Here is a 20,311-nt window from a genome sequence, read left to right on the forward strand (position 1 = left end):
GTCTGTGGTGTTTTATGATGGTTAATTTTATGTGTCATTTGACTAGGTCACGGGGTGCCCAGATATTTGATCAAACATTATTCTGGGTGTTTCTGCGAGGGTGTTTTGGGATGAGATTAATATTTAAACCAGTGGACCTAGTAAAGCACATTGCCCTCCATAACGTGAGTGGGCCTCATCCAACCACTTGAAGGCCTGAAGAGAACAAAAAGGCTGACCTTCCCTTAGAATTTTTCCTGCCTGACTGCCTTGAAACTGGGACATCCGCCACTTCTTGTCTTCAGACTCCAACTGAAACATAGACTCTTCCTGGGTTTTCAGCTGGCTGGCCTTCAGATGGAATTAAACCATCATCAGCTCTCCTGGGCCTCCAGCTTGCTGACTTACCGTGCAGAGCTTGGGTCTTGGTAGCCTCCATAAACACAGGAGCCCATTGCTTATAATAAATCTCTTTACATCACACACACACAGAGTCTTGGATCCATTTCTGTGAAGAACCTTGACTAATATGCAGCCTTAGCAGAATAATACATCCCCTTATGTCCAGTTGCCAATCTTCTTCCTTCCAGGGTAACCACTGTGCTTCGCTTCTTATGTATCCATTCAGACTTTCTTTAGAATATATAAGCAAATAAAAATATGTAATATTATTTTTCTCCATCCTTTACGCAGACACATACACAAGAAGTCCCATTCCTTTTACAGATGCGTTGTCTTTCATTGTATGCATGTATCTTAATTGATTTAATCAGTTCCTATAGTTTATGTTTTCATTGCTTGTGATTTTGTACCATTAGAAATGATACTGCAGGGACTTCCCTGGTGGTGCAGTGGTTAAGAATCCGCTTCCCAATGCAGGGGACAGGGGTTCGAGCCCTGGTCAGGGAAGATCCCACATGCCGCAGAGCAACTAAGCCTGTGCGCCACAACTACTGAACCTGCGCTCCAGAGCCCGCGAGCCACAACTACTGAAGCCCATGCACCTAGAGCCCATGCTCCGCAACAAGAGAAGACACCATAATAAGAAGCCCATGCACTGCAACGAAGAGTAGCCCCCACTCGCCGCAACTAGAGAAAGCCTGTGCGCAGCAACGAAGACCCAAGGCAGCCAAAAATAATTTATTTAAAAAATGATACTGCAATCAACAAAGAACCTTGTGCATGTCATTTTTCTACATATGCAAAAATATCTCATTTATATAACACGTAGAATGCTAGGTCAAAGGGTATATGATTTTTGCAGTTTTGATAGATGTTGTCAAATTGCCTTCTTAGGGCTTATGTCAATTTACATACTCAACAACAATGTATTAGAGTTCCCCAGTCTTAATAATTGACTTTGTTTATCAGTATTGTGCCTGATAGCTGAAAAACTAGTGTTGGTATAGTTTTTTGTTTTTTTTATGAGGATTGCCTTCCTCACTTTGTAACAGATTCTTTTTTTTCTTTTTTTTAAATTTATTTATTTATTTATTTTTGGCTGTGTTGAGTCTTCGTTTCTGTGCGAGGGCTTTCTCTAGTTGCGGCAGGCGTTGGGGGGGCACTCTTCATCGCGGTGCACCGGCCTCTCACTATCGCAGCCTCTCTTGTTGCGGAGCACAGGTTCCAGACGCGCAGGCTCAGTAGTTGTGGCTCACAGGCCTAGTTGCTCCGTGGCATGTGGGATCTTCCCACACCAGGGCTCAAACCCGTGTCCCCTGCATTGGCAGGCAGATTCTCAACCACTGCGCCACCAGGGAAGCCCTTGGTATAGTTTTAATTTGAATTTTTTTATTATGATAAAACTGAGTATACTTTCACAAGCTTGCACCATTTGTATTTCCTTTTTTGTGAGCTGTCAATCGATACCTTTTGCAGAGTTTTCTTTTGGATTGAGGAAAGATCTCTCTCTGTCTTATGAGCAGAAATTTTCTTAGTTTTTCATCTGACTTTTGATTTGGATTATGATGTTTCTTGTCAAGTAGAACTTGTTTTAATTTGTTTCATAATGAAGTTAAATATTTCAGTTTTTTTTTTTCCTGTGTGGCTTGTGCATTTTGAGTCAGCATTAGGAGGTCTTCCATATGCCACAGATAGAAAGGAATTATTTACTCCTGTTTCTTTCTAAGCCTGTTTTGGTTTAATTTTTACAGTCAATTTTTGATTCATTTGATATGGATCAAGCATGTAATTTAAAGTATGAGGTACAGATTTAACTTTTTTTAAATTTTTTATCCAATTTTTAAAGGTTATACTCCATTTATAGTTATTACAAAATATTGGCTTGGGGCTTCCCTGGTGGCGCAGTGGTTGAGAGTCCGCCTGCCGATGCAGGGGACATGGGTTCGTGCCCCGGTCTGGGAGGATCCCGCTATGCCGCGGAGCGGCTGAGCCCATGAGCCATGGCTGCTGGGCCTGCGCGTCTGGAGCCTGTGCTCCACAGCGGGAGAGGCCACAGCAGTGAGAGGCCCGCGTACCGCAAAAAATATATATATATATTGGCTACATTCCCCATGTTGTACAATACATCCTTGTAGTCTATCTTACACCCAATAGTTTGTTCCTTCCACTCCCCTACCCTGACATTGCCCCTCCCACCATTGGTAAGTCACTAGTTTGTTGTATTTTTTAGATTCTACATATAAGTGATATCATACAGTATTTTTCTTTCTCTGTCTGACTCATTTCATGTAGCATAATGCCCTCCAAGTCCATCCACGTTGCTGCAAATTTTTGTTATTTTTTATGGCTGAGTAGTGTTCCATTGTACATATATATGTATAAATATATCACATCTTCTTTATCCATTCATCTGTTGATGGACACTTAGCTTGTTTCCATATCTTAGTAATTGTAAATAAAGCAGCTATGAACATTGAGCTGCATGTATCTTTTTGAATTAGTGGGGGTTTTGGGGATATATACCCAGGAGTGGATTTGCTGGGTCATATGGTAGTTCTATTTTTAATTTTTGAGAAACCTCCATACTGTTTTCCACAGTGGCTGCATCAATTTACATTCCTACGAACAGTGTACAAGGGTTCCCTTTTCTCCATATCCTCAACATCAACTTTAAATTTTTTTTATTATTAAAAATTAAGTTTAAACCACATGGCTACCAAGTCATTCTAGCACTGCATAGTGACTGGTCCAAGTTTTCCCAATCAGTTTCAGAAGCCATCTCTATCAGAAACTAAACTGTCCCAGTCAGATCTGTTTCTGGATTTTCTAGTCTCTTCCACTGGGTTTTCGGTTCATTCGCAGTCCAGTATCACCCTATTTATTTACTGAGGCTTTCCATTATATTTTAATATCTGGTATTAATACTAGATTCTCCACATTGCTCTTCATTTTCAAAGTTTTCCAAGCTGCTTTTTGTTTATCTTCCCAAATAAACTTTTGTTCAATTTTGTCTCAATCAAACAAAGGAAAAATAACAGAAACAAAATGTTGGTATTGATATTGTGTTTCCAATCATTTTATTAACTGTCTTAGGGAGAATGGGCACCTTGGTGACATTCCGTCATCCTAAGAATATGGTATTTTTCCATCTACTCACATCTCTGAAGTCCTCAATGGTGTTTTAAAATAGTATTCCTACAGGCATTGTATGCTTCTTGTTATTTCTATCCCCAGTGATTTTGTGGCTATTGTATGTGGGGTTTTATTCTTTTATATTCTCTATGTGGTTGTTATTTGTATATATGAAAGACAGCAATTTCTGCATAATCATTTTGGGACTCATTCTTGATGCCTCCACTTCTCATCCCCATGATAACATCCTTCACCGTGTCCTGTTGATTCTGTCTTTAAAATATACTTTCTCCATATCTAAATCCTGCCACCTCCACTCCCACTACCCTAGTTAAATCCACTGTCATCCTTGTTTGAACAACACAATAGCCTCCTTGATCCCATCGTTCACACAGCAGCCAGAGGGATTTTTTCAAAATGAAAGGAGTGTCTTGCTGTCTCCTTGCCTAAGAATTTTCTGTGGCTTGCCCTTACATTCAGAGCAAAATACAAACTCCTCACCTGGAAGGCCCCATATCACCTGGCTCCTGGCTCACTGGCCTGCAGCCCCACTCTCCATCCCCTCCCCTTCATTCACAGAACTCCAACCACAAGGGCTCCTCTGGGTTCTGAAACCCTCCCACTTCTTTCCTATCTCAGACATTGTCCTGCTGGTCTCTCTGCCGAGAATATTCTTCTGCTTGTTTAAGGGGCTGGTTCCTTCTTACTATCTAGGCTTCCATTTATCTAGCACTTCTCAAAGAGGCTTTCTCTGTCCACCTAATCTCAACTATCTCCCTTTTAATCTCCTCCACAATACTTAGAACAGTGTTTAATTATATACTTGTTCACCTATTTACTTATTTTGTGTTTCCCTTCCCCCCAGACTGTGAGCTCTTCTGCTATCTGCAGACTTCATGGTGCATAATAGGTGTTCAATAAATATTTATTGAATAAACAAATGTCTTCCTTGCTTATGTAGTCAGGGGTTGGGTAAGCTTCTACTTCTTTCTGCTACTCAGTTATTACTCTCTAACCACGTTTTAAATCCACAGTTACCGTATATCAAATGCTTCTATTTCTGTCTAAATCACAAGCTCCCCTCAAACTTCACTCAGAAGCCTGACTTAGCTATCATAAATCTCTTCTTAGCATCTGTCCACATATACACAATATATATAAGGTTATTTTCAAATAGTGAAACACATATTGAATGTTACAGAAAAAGCTAATATTATGCATAATTTATAAGAAAACTTTTCCCTAAGGGTGGTAAAAACATCATATTTTCTTTATATACTGTCTCTTTATTAAAAAAAAAAACTACTGGTCTCATTAAGAAAATAATATATTCTTGTTGTAAACATAAGTAAACAATATGGGAATGGGTATCACAGAAATGTAAAAAATGTAAAAGATCTCCATAATTCCCAGTTTCAGAGATCACAGTCATATGGTTATAGTATGATGATGTATATCCATCTTTCTAGACTTTTTTTTTTCCTGTGCAGATCCTTTTCTGGCACAGGCTGAGGTTTTGCTGCTTTATTTTGTTTTTACTACTAAAGGAACCAGTTACACAAACCACACTGTGACTCACTTAATAATACACCTTGGACATGTTTATATGCTAAAACATACTGCTCTTCCTGACTCTTAAATAATTGCCTAATACTTCATTGCATTTACTGTCTCTTGATGGTTCCCTTCCCTTTACACCTGCTTAGTGAAGTGGGGAGGACAGGGTCTTGAATTGTGTCTGTTTTCAATTTTTAGGACCTTTGGCCCTCCTGGACACGAGGACCAAAGTCACCACTCAGGGAGTCATTTCTCTACTGTGACTTCCGTTCTGTCCGAAAAGGTACCTTAGAGCAAATATAAGTTCCATGAGGTCCAGATTGGTGGTGAGAATTAATGAACTGAATAATCAGCTGTAAGAAGTGTAAAAAATGTATGTGGGTGAATTTGTGTTGCTGACTGTAATCAGAATTCAGGCACCACCGCCACCATGGTGAGAATGCCCAGAAGAAAGTTATACCTCCAACGTCTTGCTTTTTGTAACAGTATCTCTAGCTCAGAGCCCTGCAGTAGCTGAACTTTATTCCAGTTATGCTTGCCATGAATGCCAGAGATGTGTACTGTCACACCTGTTTTTAAGTGGGGAAAAAAAAAAACAAAACAATTTTTTTTTTGCCAACTTCTGATAGGGACTTGACAAGGCGCTAATTACTAGGCTTACGTTTCAGGAAGCAACCTATTTTGTGTTATTGGTGCCAATTAATGCAAAGATGGTGCATGGTGAATATACCATTTCCAACTGGCACTGATTTGATGTCACATAATCTCATTACTGCATCAAGCTGGTGCATGTAATGCATCTATGTTTTTGCACATTAATTTGGAAAATGAAGGTATTTCTCCCTGCCCCTCGCCCCTCTCCGTTGTCCTTAGTAGTCACAGTAGCTGAGATGTTTTGAAAAGTTCTTTGAAGACCATCTTTGTAGCAGGCTTCCACATAAGCTCACAGGGAATTCAAATTCTGCACTACTTTATAACTCTAAGGCAGGCCTCTCGGCCATATGCTGTTGTAATAGCAAGGGCCACAGTACGGCCTGAACAACACAAAGATACTGGGCTGAACTGAGGACCTTGACAGTCTATGAGGATGGTTGTTGCCATGAGACCACTGAAGAAGAGCAGTGTTCCCAAGGGCCAGTCTTACAGTTAGATCAATGAGTGGTCTGGGCATTGGAAAGGAATTCTCTTCCTCAACCCCAGTTGGACTGATATCCAGAAGCCCCACCATTTGTGACTGACTCCCTAAACCAGACCCCCTATAGGCCTCTTCCCCCAGTCGACCTGATATCTGAACTTTTTCTAATGTATGGATTTCTACTCTTCGAGGTTGTGTTCCAGACCATCACAGTTTATCCTATATTAAGCTTAAAAAAGCATAAATACACACGAGAGTCAATATAATTTCATGGTTTAACAATACGCCTTGAAATCAGAAAGCCTACCTTTGGAAGGCCCACTTAGCTACTCACTAGCTGTGTAACCTGTGTATCCTCTCTGTGTCTTTATTTCTTCCTCTCAAAAGTGGAGCTCACGGCATTCCTATTTCATTGGGTTGTCAGAAGGATTGAATACTGTCTTATCAATTGTGCCTAGAAGTAGTAAGCAATCACAAAGGTTAACCATTACTGTAATAAATACCTTTACAGTAGACAGCCTATTATGCATCATCTGGCAGATGAAATTACATTTTTGCATATGTAAATATTGTTTACCATACAAAAACATTTTTTTAAATGTTCTGTGGGAAAATCATGTTTTGGCTAATGTTTTGGCTATTTAAAATATTCTGCCAGAGGGACTTCCCTCATGGTGCAGTGGTTAAGAATCCACCTGCCAATGCAGGGGACCCAGGTTTGATCCCTGGTCTGGCAGGATTCCACATGCCACGGAGCAACTAAGCCTGTGCGCCACACTACTGAGCCTGCACTCTAGAGCTCGCGAGCCACAACTTCTGAAGCCTGCGTGCCACAACTACTGAAGCCCGTGCGCCTAGATCCCGTGCTCTGCAACAAGAGAAGCCACCACAATGAGAAGCCCGTGCACCGCAACAATGAACACCTAGTGCAGCGCCCCCCAAAAAATATAATATATATATATATATATATATATATATATATATTCTGCCAGGAAAAAAAGCCCAACGTTTGAAAAAATGCTAAGTCTGACTTACAGGAACTGCTACTTTAAGCAGAATATGAGAAAGAGTAAAGCTGTTTAAAAATGAAAAAAAGTTTTAGAAGGACAGGGGGGCTAACAACAAGGATGAATGTGAAAAAATACATAGTCAATAAAATATAAGCATGCACATGGCGTACTTTCTTTCCCGGAAGAAGAAAGGCCCATAAATCAGTGGTGGAAGTAGGAGGTTAACTGTGGAAGGAGCGCTAGGTGCCAGCGCTCTTCTCTGTAAGACTGAATCAGGAACTGCTCTTACTAACTAGTAGGTGGGTTACTCAGCAGATGAGCCTGCTGATTTGGATGTTTAGAAATCACTTCCTATATGCCAGCCACTAAGCCAACACCTCGGTCCATTCATTTTCACAGCATCCCTTTGAGGCAGGCAACTGTGATTATTACCCTCTTTTCAGGATATGGAAAGGATATGGAAAGTGCCCACACTACTGGTCTCTTACTCTCCATGCTCACAATCCTGATGTAGGCATTGGGGAAAGCCTAGCTCTGGAAATTTCTACTCCAGAAGATTCTAACTAAAGCAGGACTTTCCTCCCCATGAGAAAGGGATTACCTCCATCATTCCTGCAGTGGTGTGTGTGTGTGTGTGTGTGTGTGTGAGAGAGAGAGAGAGAGAGAGAGAGAGAGAGAATGACTTTTACAAATTAAACAAAATACTGGCTCTGAAAACTAGAAACAATTTTGTAGCAATTGTAAACTCATTCATTTAAGAAATATGAATAGAGTGCCTATTAGGTAGCACCAAGGGGATACAGTGGGGAGGGCAATAGATTTGCTGCTCCTTGCCCTCGTGTAGTTTAAAGTCTAACAGAGAACACCAAACAACAACAAGACAAAAGGGATGAAACAAACCAGGACAGGAGAAGTTCAGGGCTCAGGGGGCATGTAGCATCCTGGTGCATCCCACAGTACTCTGAGCATTGTCAGATTCCATGCCAGCACATCTGTAACAACTGTCTACATTGAACGTGGACTTTTGGAAAATGGGAGAAATTGTATTTGCACACGTTGTATTGCTTTATAACTTGGCTTCAGTTGAAGAGCGGTTTGAATCTGAGCACTTCTGAATCATTTGTAGTTATGATGTTGAACCCAGGTCTGAAGGTCGCATTCCACGGATACTAGAGGGGGCAGAATAAGGATCTGAGGCCCTAAGTGTTTCAACTGATTATTAGTGGGATTCATTTGGGGCTCCAAAGCCTAGTCAATAGCTAAAATATGGTCTTCTGGAATGATAAGTAGGAAAAGGAGCACTTGGTATGTAAACACCTTTGTAGAACTGCCATAAGCTAGTCATGAGCTATCTAGAGCCATCATAAAGACCAGACTATGATATTCCACACAGGCTCAAGAGGAGTTATTTAGAACTTTAGATTTAGCATTCAAATTAAAGAAAGGATGTTCTTACAGATCATACTCATAAGACCAGGTATAAAGGCTGAACGGTCAAGAACAATTAGGTGACCGTCTTTCTGTCACTAGGCTGCTCTAATTCACAGAGATGGCAAAGCTTTGCAGGTAAACTGACTCCTGGTCAAATCCCAGCTCAGCACATTCTAGCTCTGTAGTGTTGGGTCGGTCACTTAACTTTGCTGAGTCTAATTTTCATCATATGTAAAATGGAGAGAGTAGAACCCAGACAGCAGGACTGCTATAAGGAGTAAATAATTAGCACAAAGTAGGAACTCAATGCAAAGAATCTCATGTTATTATTACAAATGATATAAACTACTTTCTCTATGTTATGCTACTCTTGGATTCAGTATTTGGAAGGCTTTAAAAAATATACTAAGATCATTTCCCCTGTGGCAAGTAAAAGATGACACAGTTTCTCCCCACCTCCACTCTGCAAACATGAAACTGGATCAAAGAGGGTGTTGCTCAGGGCTGCAGAGTTTGACCATCACCAGCTTGGTGCTTCATTTACCAGAATCCTATGCTACCCAGTACCATGGACTTAACCTATTCCTGAAACCACTTACTACTGACCACTCGGGAAACAATTCATTTTAATTCTGCCTCCTGGTGTCTCCTTATCATTTGGGTGTGGGTTTTCCCTTTCTGTGGAAATTTGCTTCAAATCTCCTTCCTGTTCTTTTTACTGGTGTTCTGCAAAGTCATTTGTGATGTCAACTTTCGCATTTCTGTTCACCAGACTATCTCTCCCTAGTGACTAATCTCCATCATCACTCCTCTGGGATTCAGTTTTCATGAAGCAGCAGCCAAAGAAGCTTCCCATTTAACCTACAATAACATTCAATTCCAATAAAGCCTGGGAGAAGAAAATGGGCTAACATCTGTCTTTCCATTAACTCCAGGTGATCTCAGTAAGCTGTTCTTCCTTCAGAGCAAACTTCTGTGAGGGGCCAGCTATTACAGAATCCAGTCTCCCCTCCTGCACTCAGGTAATTTTATATTCTTATTTGTAGAACCAACTTCCAAACTGTATGTACATATATTTTTCTTTCATAATTTACATTTTATTGGTTGTTTTGAGGCTCAATACACATACATTTTAATTTGTACACAATTTTAACGGATGTACCAAAAACCTAAAAAGTCATGTAGCTGTGATTCTTTCCTAAACAGTTACTCCAGTCAGTTTCTGGCCTAAAATTTGGTGGCAAATATTCCTTAAAAGGATATCAAGTATAAATTTATTTATCACTTATTAATTTGTATTATTTATTTATATATCACATATATTTCTATACATTAATACAATTACATATTATAAATATGATAAGTCATTTAGCACAATTGAAACAAAATAGAAGGTTTATATTTATTCATTCATTCAATAAACATTTCTTGAGCTCCTACTATGTGCCAGACCTGTACTAGATGCTGAGGGAAACATCATAAAATATGAATGAAATAGATTAAGAGGATTATCATGAAATACTCAACCTTAGAGAAAGGAGTAAGAGAGCCAAAAACAAATCATACATAGCAAAGACAGTTGAGACAATTCTCTTGATGATTTTAGCCACCCTCACCCAAACCAACCCCCCAAAACCTAGCAACATTTCTCATTTATTCATTATATATGATAATTATGAACTTGGACTAAACTGCTGAAAACAGAGTTTGAATCTCAAACAGAGTTTGAATCTCAAACAGAGTTTGTCTCTCACTAGTTGGGGGACCCTTATCAAATTATTTTACCTCTTTAAACCTTAATATCCTTATCTGTAAAATGAAATTACTAATATTGCCTGCCTCATAGGGCTGCTGTAAGAATTAAATGCTGTATTAAATGCACAAGGTGTAGCACATGGTATGTACTCAAAGTTGATTATTGTCATTATTCAGATTTTGACCTGAATTATTTAGTTAGCTAGCTCAATCTACCTATTAATTTCTTATAATTTCAAACATCTTACTAAGATTTTTTTTGAGACTTGTTTATAGATGTAAATTCAGAGGTAAGCTAATAACACTTAAGAAAGGATGAACAGACTCACTGAGGATGAGAAGCTTAGAAATCCAGGCTCTTGGTCACCTCAGGAGGTTGCAAGAGATACTGTGTATTTTCCATCCCTATTAGCTGTGGAAATGATTGGTTGTATTAGGAGCAATTTTAAAGAACAGTAAACAAAGTTCATCCTTTTTTTTTTTTTTTTTTTTTTTTTTTTTGCGGTATGCGGGCCTCTCACTGTTGTGGCCTCTCCCGTTGCGGAGCACAGGCTCCGGACGCGCAGGCCCAGCGGCCATGGCTCACGGGCCCAGCCGCTCCGCGGCATATGGGATCCTCCCAGACCGGGGCACGAACCCGTATCCCCTGCATCGGCAGGCGGACTCTCAACCACTGCGCCACCAGGGAGGCCCACAAAGTTCATCCTTTAACGCCAAGTCCTAGAAAGAAAACTAGGGAGAAAGAGTACACAAAGGAAACTTCTATCCTTACATATAATCATTTCTATACTGTTAGATTCTCTATCAGGGGAGATTTAAATTGAAAAAGAGGAAAATTGTTTAATGGGAAATACTGAACACGTGCTACATTTTTGAGTAATTTTATAGTGGATGTCCTAGAATATTTTCCATAGGAATCACCTAATAGTTTGATTTCTTGATATTTTTCTGTTCCTTGCTAAACTCTCAGCAAACCTCAGACACTGTGATTGTGAGGAATTTTTATTACATAATGGAAAGAAAGATTGTGTATTAGCAGAAATGTCTTTTAGTCAATTACTTTGAAGGTTTAAGAAAAAGCTTTAAATGTTACCCTTTAAAAATCTGATTGTGCACTTGACAGGTATTTCTGTTTTGCCATCTTTACGTTGTGTGTCCATCCTAAATCCCAGTCAGACAGATAATGGCAACATTGGTCTATCTGGTTTAACAACTTCTTTAGGAAATTTCAGTCTTGCCAAGTCATTTTTCCCTCTTCCAGGAGAAATATATGCATTAATGTTTCCAGAGTAGTGGACACGTATGGAATATTGCTATTTGGTCCCCGGTGTTGGCAATCTTTGGTATTTTCAACCTTGAGTGCCAGCCTACCAAGCAACAGAAAACTCTCTTTCTGGGACTTCTGGGCAAATACTCATTTTTACAGAAACTGTTTGAAACATCAGGGATTAAACACCTCTCTCCCTCTCTCTTCCCCCCCACCCCGATCCCCCCATCCCCCCCCAACCACATCCTCCCTCTCTGGCATGAATTCTTCTGACTTCCAAATATGCATCCCAAGGCAGAGGTAGTTATAGCTTGAAGTGTCAGCTTTGAGCTGCTCCAAGCATCTCTCTGGCAAAAAGCAAGCGGAAGTGATTGAGAAATCCCTCCAGGCACTGGTGCTTCCCCTCGAGTCCACGACAGTCCCCTCGCACTCCTCCCCCCACCCCCACCCCCCCGCCCCATGCCCATATCTCTAAACCCGGAGGCAGTCGGGGGCGCCTAAGTCCCCGCCTCCTCTCGCTGCCCAGATCGGTTCTTAACCTTTTTTGGGCCCGAGACGTACAGAAAGCTATGGACCTTCTCGCGATGGGGACGGAGGTTGGGAAAAGCACAGCTTTAAAGCTTTGCGAAACTTTCAGGAGACCATGGATTTGAAACACACCGCGAACTGCAAAATAAGAACCCCGACTCTAAACCTCTTGACTTGAGGCGATTAAACCAAGAGCGGAGCTCCGATGCCAAATCTCGCCCCTAGTGAGAAACTGTAGGAAGGGAAGGCGCTCCTGCGCTGGGCCACTTTCACTTGTAAGAAACCAAAAGAAGGGGTAGTCAGGGACAGAAATTCATAAAGGGGGAAAGAGAAGAGGGAGGGATGGGGACAGCAGAGAAAAAGAAAAAGGAAGGGGGAGATGCGGGAACTAGAGAGGGAGGGGGGGAAGAAACCACAAGGGGGGAAAGGGGGGACAGAGACAGAGCGGCACAGAGACGCAGGGCGAGGGAGAGAGATTCGGAAGGGAGAGAGGAGACGGGAGGGAGACAGACTGGGAGCGCCAGGAAAGGGAGAGAACTTTCTCCGCTCTCCCTCCCCAGGGCAGGGAGTCTCAGGAAAGCCCGTCCCGGTGTGGTGGCGGGACCGCAATGGGCTGCCCCAGCGCTCCCGGCGCCTCTGGGAGCACGAGTCCCGCACGGGCGGCCGAGGAGCGGACTCGATCTGGGAGGAGGCGGTCCCCGCTCCCTCCTCTTTCTCCTCCCCTCTCCTCCTAGAGGCGGGGACCTGGGTACTTGAGCAGCGGAGGACCCGCGCCCCCCCCCGCCTCCGCCCCCCAGCCCCCCATTCAAGAAGCCGCTCCGCTATCCCCGCCAGCACAGGGCGCCCGGCGCGCCTCGGAGCGCACGTTCCGCGCCTTCTTCTGCCCGCTCCCTGGACATTATGCGGCCGAGCAGCCGAGCCCCAGTCCTCCTCCTCCTCCTCCTCCGGCTCCTCCTGCGGCCCGAGCGGCTCAGCTCTCGGCAGGCGGCGGCGTTGCTCAGCCGAGCGCAGACGGGACCCTCGCCGCGAGACCTCAGCGACTCCTAAAGTCAAAAGTTGGCGGCGGGCGCCGGGCTCCGAGCGCTCTCCGCGGCCGCTGCCTAGCGTCGCCGCCGCAGCCGCCAAGGAGGGCAGGAGGGAGGGGGGAGTGGGGGCGGCGGGGGAGGGGTGGGGAGCACCATGCAGTTTGTATCTTGGGCCACACTGCTAACGCTTCTAGTGCGGGACCTGGCCGAGACGGGGAGCCCAGACGCCGCGGCGGCCGTGCGCAGGGACAGGCTGCACCCGAGGCAAGGTAACGAGGCTCGGCCACCGGGACCCTCCGCCCCTGTCGCCAGCTCCCCAGCCTCCGTGTCCGACAGCGGGCACCCCGCAGCTGAGGCCTCTCCCTCTCTCTCTCTCTTTTCTCCTTTTCCTAGAAAGAATTGTCTCCCGCTTTGCAGCCTCTCCCTTCTTTAGGTCATTCCCAGCCTATTTCTAGAGAGAGACACACTGTGGAACGAACTTTGTCGTCTCCCCCTTCTTTTAGCCGGATCTTTTTCCTTCCTCACCCCAGGCCCCAAACTACAGTTACTTAGTAACTGGGGGCACCACATCGTGGCGTGTTTTATTTTATTCAGGGTACTTGTCAGGATCTGTAATCATGTTATGTGTTTTGACTTATTCATTGTCTGGCTCCGACAGCGCCTAACACTGTTCCTGGCACATAGTAGGTGTTCAGCAAATATTTGTCCAGTGACTGAAGGTGAAGGGATTGACTCAAATGGTGGGCGGAGGAGGGGAAGCTGGAAAATAACTCAGGACGAAACCGCCCACTTCATTTTTAAATTAAAACTTGTGGAAAATTGAATTATTGGTTCATGTGCCTCTGCTTCTCTCTGCAGTGCAACTATTAGAGACTCTGAGCGAATACGAAATCGCGTCTCCCATCCGAGTGAACGCTCTCGGAGAACCCTTTCCCACGAACGTACACTTCAAAAGAAGGCGACGGAGCCTTAACTCTGCCTCTGACCCCTGGCCTGCCTTCGCCTCCTCTTCCTCCGCTACCTACACCCAAGCGCATTACCGCCTCTCCGCCTTCGGCCAGCAATTTCTATTTAATCTCACCGCCCATGCCGGATTTATCGCTCCAATGTTCACTGTCACCCTCCTCGGGGCACCCGGGGTGAACCAGACAAAGTTTTATTCTGAGGAGGAAGCGGAACTCAAGCACTGTTTCTACAAAGGCCATGTCAATACCAAGTACGAGCACACGGCCGTCATCAGCCTCTGCTCAGGAATGGTAAGTGGACGCGCACCCCTCCCCTGCCCTCTCGCCTGCTCACCCGCTTCTAGGAGACTTAATTGAGCTCTCGCCTAAGACCCTCACTGCGCCGTCTCTGCTCTGGCGTTAAGTATCAGCTACAAACTTGTTTTGCGTCCTACGCTTTGGGTGGCTACACCGGTGAGTGCGCGAGAGGAGCGCACGCATCCGCCCCCGGGGAGTTCATGATGTTTCGGAGCTTTCTGGGGTCCGAATTCGACTCAGCTGAGGGTTGCCCCACACCGGTAGGTGGCTGGGAAGTCGGTTTCCAAACTCGGAGAGAGTTGTCCTTCCTTGCTGCAAACTCGGCCGCCCAGGAGCGGAGCAGCTGAGCGCAGGGAGAACCCGACTCCTCATTGGCGCGTCTTGAGTCGGGGGTGTGGGCTGAGAATCCCCAGCCACGGGTATGGGGAGTTCCTTCCGTGTGTCTTGGAGGGCGCTGCGTAATCTAGAGTCCCCACGTTCTCTCAGGGCCTTTTTTCACGCGCCAGGAACCCTGAGGCTGAACTGGATTGACAGGGAACCAGTCCTGTCCCAGGAACGGAAGGGTGGGCCGAGGGCTCAGGGGGCGGGGAATGGGGCGGAGCCTGCCCTGGACGCTTTGCATTAGGGAGGAAACTGGGAATGGGGGTGCGGCGCAGTGCGACTCTGCACCCTGCTGGTGGGGTGGCCCCAAGAAGCAGAAATACTGGGAGAGAGCTTGGAGAGGCTGCCCGGAGGAGGTTTCAGTTCTGGGGTTTCCACCACCCATGGGGTGCCAGAGAATCGGAAAAGAGAGCCTGCGGCGCGCGTTTCCCTAGAGAGGGAAGGCGAGAGGGCGGGGCGGCCACCTCTCTGCGCTGCAAAATACGCACTTAGCAGGGGATCCAAGTTGATACCCCTACCCCCTACTTAGTTACAGCCCCCCCCGCCCCACTTGCCCTCCAGTGGGCCCCACGCGGTGTCCGCCCTCTTCAGTCTTGCTATTTGAGGACCCGCTGTAAGGTTCTGACCCGAGCAAGAGCTGTTCTAGGACTTTCCCAAGCGACGTGCGTTTCTGACTCGCGCCATGACGCACAAACTATCGCGGGTCAGACTCTCCCAGCGCACGGGCCCTCTTCGCCCTGCGCCCCCGTGATACGATTACTTTTCCCCAGAGCACCGATTAACTCCCCGTCGTTACCTTTTCCAAGTGGGAGTTTGGATACTTACCCGGGGCTCTTGGCTGCCCGCTCCACGCGCTGCTATGAGTGGCTCCAGAGTCCCGCATCTGGATGTCTCATCTGTCTCCGCTGCTCGACCGAGGGGTCGGGTGGGGAGCGAGGCAAGCTTGAAGACTCGAACGGGGGAGGGTTAGCCTGCTGGGATGCGAAGACGAAGATGAACGCCTTTAGCCCCCAGCAAAGCTCCCAGAGCCGCCATGCGTTGTTGACATGGTTTGGGGGTGGGCGGAGACGGCAGTTAGGCGAAGGGGAGGGGGTGCTGCAGTGAGTCACCGCTGCCCCAAGACGCCTGGAAGCTTTCTGTTCTTAGCAAGGTTGGGGTTTGGGTGGGCACAAGTCAGGTGCCGGAACCCAGGGCATCAGAGTGTCCCCAGATCCGAAGGTTGTAACCCACAATTCCAGAACCTTACTGATAGGGCTACGTGTGTACGTCAAGTTTGTAAACAGCCTTTACTCCTCCTCCCTCCCCGCCTCCACACCCCACTGAGTGGCCCCAGCAGTGGTATGTTTTACTGCGCAGGACCTTAGTTTCTATTGGCAATTTTAGGTGGTAACTCGCACGTGTTAACTGCGGAGTCGTAACTCTCTCAGGGAACTGAGGGCCGGGACTTCAGAAGGACTGACCGTCTAGACCTTGAGGAGTCCATTTATATTGCGTTTAATTTGCAATCTGGCCCTTTTTTGGGGGGGTGGGGGGCAAGGTCTGGCATACATATGAAAAAGCTGTTTTTTCATATGAGCTGGCTGTTTCTATCTTCAGGGACGAATCTAGCTCCAAAACGCTTGCCCCTTTGTCTTCCTCCTGGAATTTATCTTTCCTCCCAAGATGCCCCCTTACCGTTTCAGTACTAATAGTATCCTGACGTTCCTCGTGGCCCACGCAGGAAACCTTCCTGGAAATCTTTCACTCTTCAGAGTGAGTCATGCCAACCTTCCCCCCTCCTGTCACCCCACCGGTCAGTTACTAGTTTCCCTGAATTCCCTCTCAGATGCGTTTCTCACCTGTTCTGAACATCCCTACTATGACTCTAGACCTCTTTCCCTCTCTCTTCCTCTGTCGTTAGGACTGACGTCTAAGAAATATTTCCATCTGGCTTCTTCTCTGGTCTTTTTTCTTTAATCCCTGCCACACACTGCTAACAGATTAATGATGACAAGGCACAAGATCGCATGGCTACCCTGTTCGTTTACTTCACAGACCGCCCCACTGCCTAGTGAACGACTGTAAACTCCTCCATCTGGCACTTGAGACCATTGACAGTGTACCTCCTCACCCCTTGCACATCCACATGTCCAGTCTCATCTGTTAAACTTTCCTTCACAAATCCTGCATTTCAGGCAACCTGCTGTCACGCATTTCTCTGCATTTCCCTCCCGTCCTAGTTCTGCCTCACAGCCTTTGGGCCTTTGGATTTACTTGGTGATCTCACCCTGCTTCACATGCTCAAATCATACCCATCTGTCAAAGTGTAACTAAGGTATCTTGTTCCCCAGGAAACCTCTCTGTCGTCCTTCAGACTGCTGTCATCTCTCCGTCTCCACTTTCATAGACTCTTACCTGCATCTCTCTTTGATGTTTAGTACGCTGTCCCTTGTAGTATGGTTCTTGGAACACGTGTTCTATCCCCTTTTCCTTGGCAGTAGGGTCAGCATCAATTCCTTTCTCTCCCATATTGGAGCCTTGTATATTGTAAGCACTTAGTACCTGTGTTTGAATAAATGGTCACCTTACCCAAGAAAGGATTACTCTTCAGTCAAGCAATTGTTTTGTGAATCAGCCACAAAATTAATTTGACTTCACATGGATACCATTTATTGAACTCTTACTATGTGTCTTGTACTATAATAAGTATTTTATGTATGCATTATTGCATCTAAATCCTTACAACAGCCCAATCCTTGAAACAACCCATTTTGCTGATGAGGACACTGAGGCTTTGAGAGTTGGGGCCTTGCTAGAGGTTTCACAGCTAGTAAGTGGCAGAGTTGTGGTTCCCACCCAATCCTTCTGACCCATACTCTTAACCATGGGCCAGAGAATGAATCTATGTTCTTAAAGAGAATTTCAAAGTTTTTGTTTGTTTGTTTGTTTTTAAAGGCACTGGACTAGAGTCAGGGTACCTGAGTTCTAGATTCACCATGGGTACCATTCAGCTGCTTCTGTATCACTGAAGGGGATAAGCCAGTTCCTCCCTCTGGGCCTCAGTTTCCTCTTTCAATAATCAAAGCTGCCAGATCTTCACCAGATGGGCTCCCAGATTCTTTCTCAGTATTTATAGCCGGTCTCTAGTAGCTTTCCCATGTTGTAGTCAACTTCCTGCTCTGTGCTCAGAGAACACCAGAGTTGTATGTTGAAAATGGAGAGAGGTGCCTGGGTGAAAATAAACTTGTTAAATCACTTCTTCTCTGGACACCAGTTACTCTGTCTCTTATCTTGACACCAGACGACACTAGAGCTGTCTTCTCTTTAAGTCAGTGGTTCATGAGCCACATGGAGAGCTTTTTAAAAAATACAGATGTTAGTCCTCACCACTGGAAATTCTAAATCTGCAGATATAGGGTGGTGCCCCAAATCTAAATTTTTTTTCAACTTCCTAGGTAATTTTGACACTTAGCTGAGTTTGGGAACCCCAGTGTCTTAGCCAAGTGCTTGAAAACTTTATCATGCCCAAGAATTCTAAAATTTCAATTCCTGGGCCCTACCCCCAGATACTTTGATTTAGTAGATCAGATTTGGGGTGGAGTGTGATTATTTGAGTATCTAACTAACTCCTGGATGATGCTGATGCTGCTGCTGACATTCAAGGACATTCATTTCCCTATGTCCAGGGGAAAGTCAAAGGCCTCTGCCTTTTTCCCGCCACTGAGGGAAAAGGAACAATGGAGAAAGAAGAGCTTGTTATTTCCCTTGAAACACTGCCAACCAGCATGGCATGGGGAACTTTTTAGTGTTCTTGTAATGTTTTGTTTGGGTGGTTCAACTTTGAATCACCATTTATCATTTGCAAAACTTGGTGCTTGGGAAGGGGAGGAGAAAGAGTTACCTCTTTCAAGGTGCTTAGAGTGATTGGCAAATGCAAATTATATCCTGGTGGTTAGAGGCTAACCCTGCAACACCAAAAGCCACTCATGTGTTCTAAGTCCTTACAAGTTATCACTTTGCTAAGCACTTCACACGCATTATCTTATTAATCTGCACAATAAGTGACAGAAAGTATTTTTGTCCTTAATTGATAAACAAGGAAGCTGAAGCTCAGAGCAGTTAAGGAACTTGCCCAAGGTGGGTGGGTAAGTGGCAGTGCTGGGATTGGAACCTCTGGCAGCCTGACTGCAAAGTCTTATCCTATGTCACTCCCTATGGCCAAGGGAAGGGGTGGTAAGAGACTCGTGTGCCAGTGTCACAGGTGGCACCACCTTAAGTGCCTTGTGGTCAACATATGCTTTCAATTTTGAAGTCATAATGAGGCTTCCTTGGGTAGGCTTTTGCTTTTGGAGCTGTTTCCAGGCTGTCTTAATGCACAGAAACACTCTCTTTCAACAGTCTGTAGGAGTGTATATAATTAGAAGTTGAGCACCAAGGAAGTATTTCTCACAGACAGGTTTGGATAGCAGGTGCAATAAAGTAGAGTCCAATCAAGGGTAAGGTACTGATATGGCAGAGAGTGGGGAAAAAAACAAAAAAAACAACTGCTTCTCCAAATATGTCGGGAGGACTTTTCAGTTTAAGCAGCCCTCATGGGAAAGGGATTGGGTAAATGGTGCCATTCACTTGGCAACATTCCACTGTCCTTTTCCTCCCAGTGGCTGAGTTATATTAAATCAACCTCTCATCTCTCTTTATTTGCAGCTGGGCACATTCCGGTCCCATGATGGGGATTATTTTATTGAACCACTGCTGTACATTGATGAGCAAGAAGGTGAAGAGGAACAAAACAAGCCCCACGTTATCTATAGGCTCAGCACCCCTCACAGAGAGCCCTCAACAGGAAGGCGTTCATGTGACACCTCAGGTATTTGCTTCTTCCTTAAGCAGAGACCCCCGCTGTGTGAGCTGGGTTAATTGCCAGGCTACAAAGATGTAGCTCTTTCACAGGCTACAGAGTGCTACCATTTACATTGTCTTTTATTCAGTCTTCAAGCCAGGTAGGTATATCCCCATTGTATCAGTACAAATGTGGAAACTATGAAGAGGTTTAGTAACTTGTCCAAGGTCACACAGTGAATAAGTGACAAATCCAGGATTCGAACTCAAAGAGCAGTGACTCCAAGCCCACTCTGGACAGAGCTGCCTCTTTTGTTGAACTTGCTCATGTTTAGAATTATGCTTTAGTAATGTCTTGAGGCTATTGTCGCCGTATCCTCAATCAGCAATTGCTTGTGTTTTCTTGCTGTGTTGGTGTTTTCTATTCATTTGGACTTTTTTTTTTTTTTTTTACAATGTAGGGTTATGAAAAAGTCTTAACAAATGCAATGCACAAAAACTTCTATATGTTTATTGGAATTTTCCAATCAATTTCAGTTTAGTTAATGTTCTGTGGCTTCAGGAAATAGAGGAATGGAGCTGTGGGTTGCACTGTCAGGTGTCAATCGAATGCATATATGCCCACCATA

At 44.8% G+C, this 20,311-nt stretch overlaps 1 protein-coding gene and 1 long non-coding RNA gene across 7 annotated transcripts in view; one reads left to right on the forward strand and one right to left on the reverse strand.

The window, feature by feature from the left end:
- LOC309814079 overlaps positions 1–16,141 on the reverse strand; it is a 182,518-nt gene extending 166,377 nt beyond the window's left edge. For all 4 annotated transcript variants that reach the window (XR_014295603.1, XR_014295604.1, XR_014295605.1 and 1 more), the window contains exon 1: positions 15,690–16,141. This is a non-coding gene — a long non-coding RNA (uncharacterized lncRNA). The remainder of the gene's footprint in view (positions 1–15,689) is intronic.
- The window catches only part of ADAMTS9 (ADAM metallopeptidase with thrombospondin type 1 motif 9), a 171,935-nt gene continuing 164,655 nt past the window's right edge, over positions 13,032–20,311 (forward strand). For all 3 annotated transcript variants that reach the window (XM_082639425.1, XM_082639426.1, XM_082639427.1), the window contains exons 1-3: positions 13,032–13,490; positions 14,080–14,477; positions 19,548–19,710. In XM_082639425.1, the coding sequence (XP_082495551.1) occupies positions 13,376–13,490; positions 14,080–14,477; positions 19,548–19,710 (676 nt within the window). In that variant the 5' untranslated portion in view covers positions 13,032–13,375. The remainder of the gene's footprint in view (positions 13,491–14,079; positions 14,478–19,547; positions 19,711–20,311) is intronic.

Source organism: Mesoplodon mirus, assembly GCF_964341445.2.
Source record: "Mesoplodon mirus genome assembly, chromosome: 12".
Taxonomy (NCBI): domain Eukaryota; kingdom Metazoa; phylum Chordata; class Mammalia; order Artiodactyla; family Ziphiidae; genus Mesoplodon; species Mesoplodon mirus.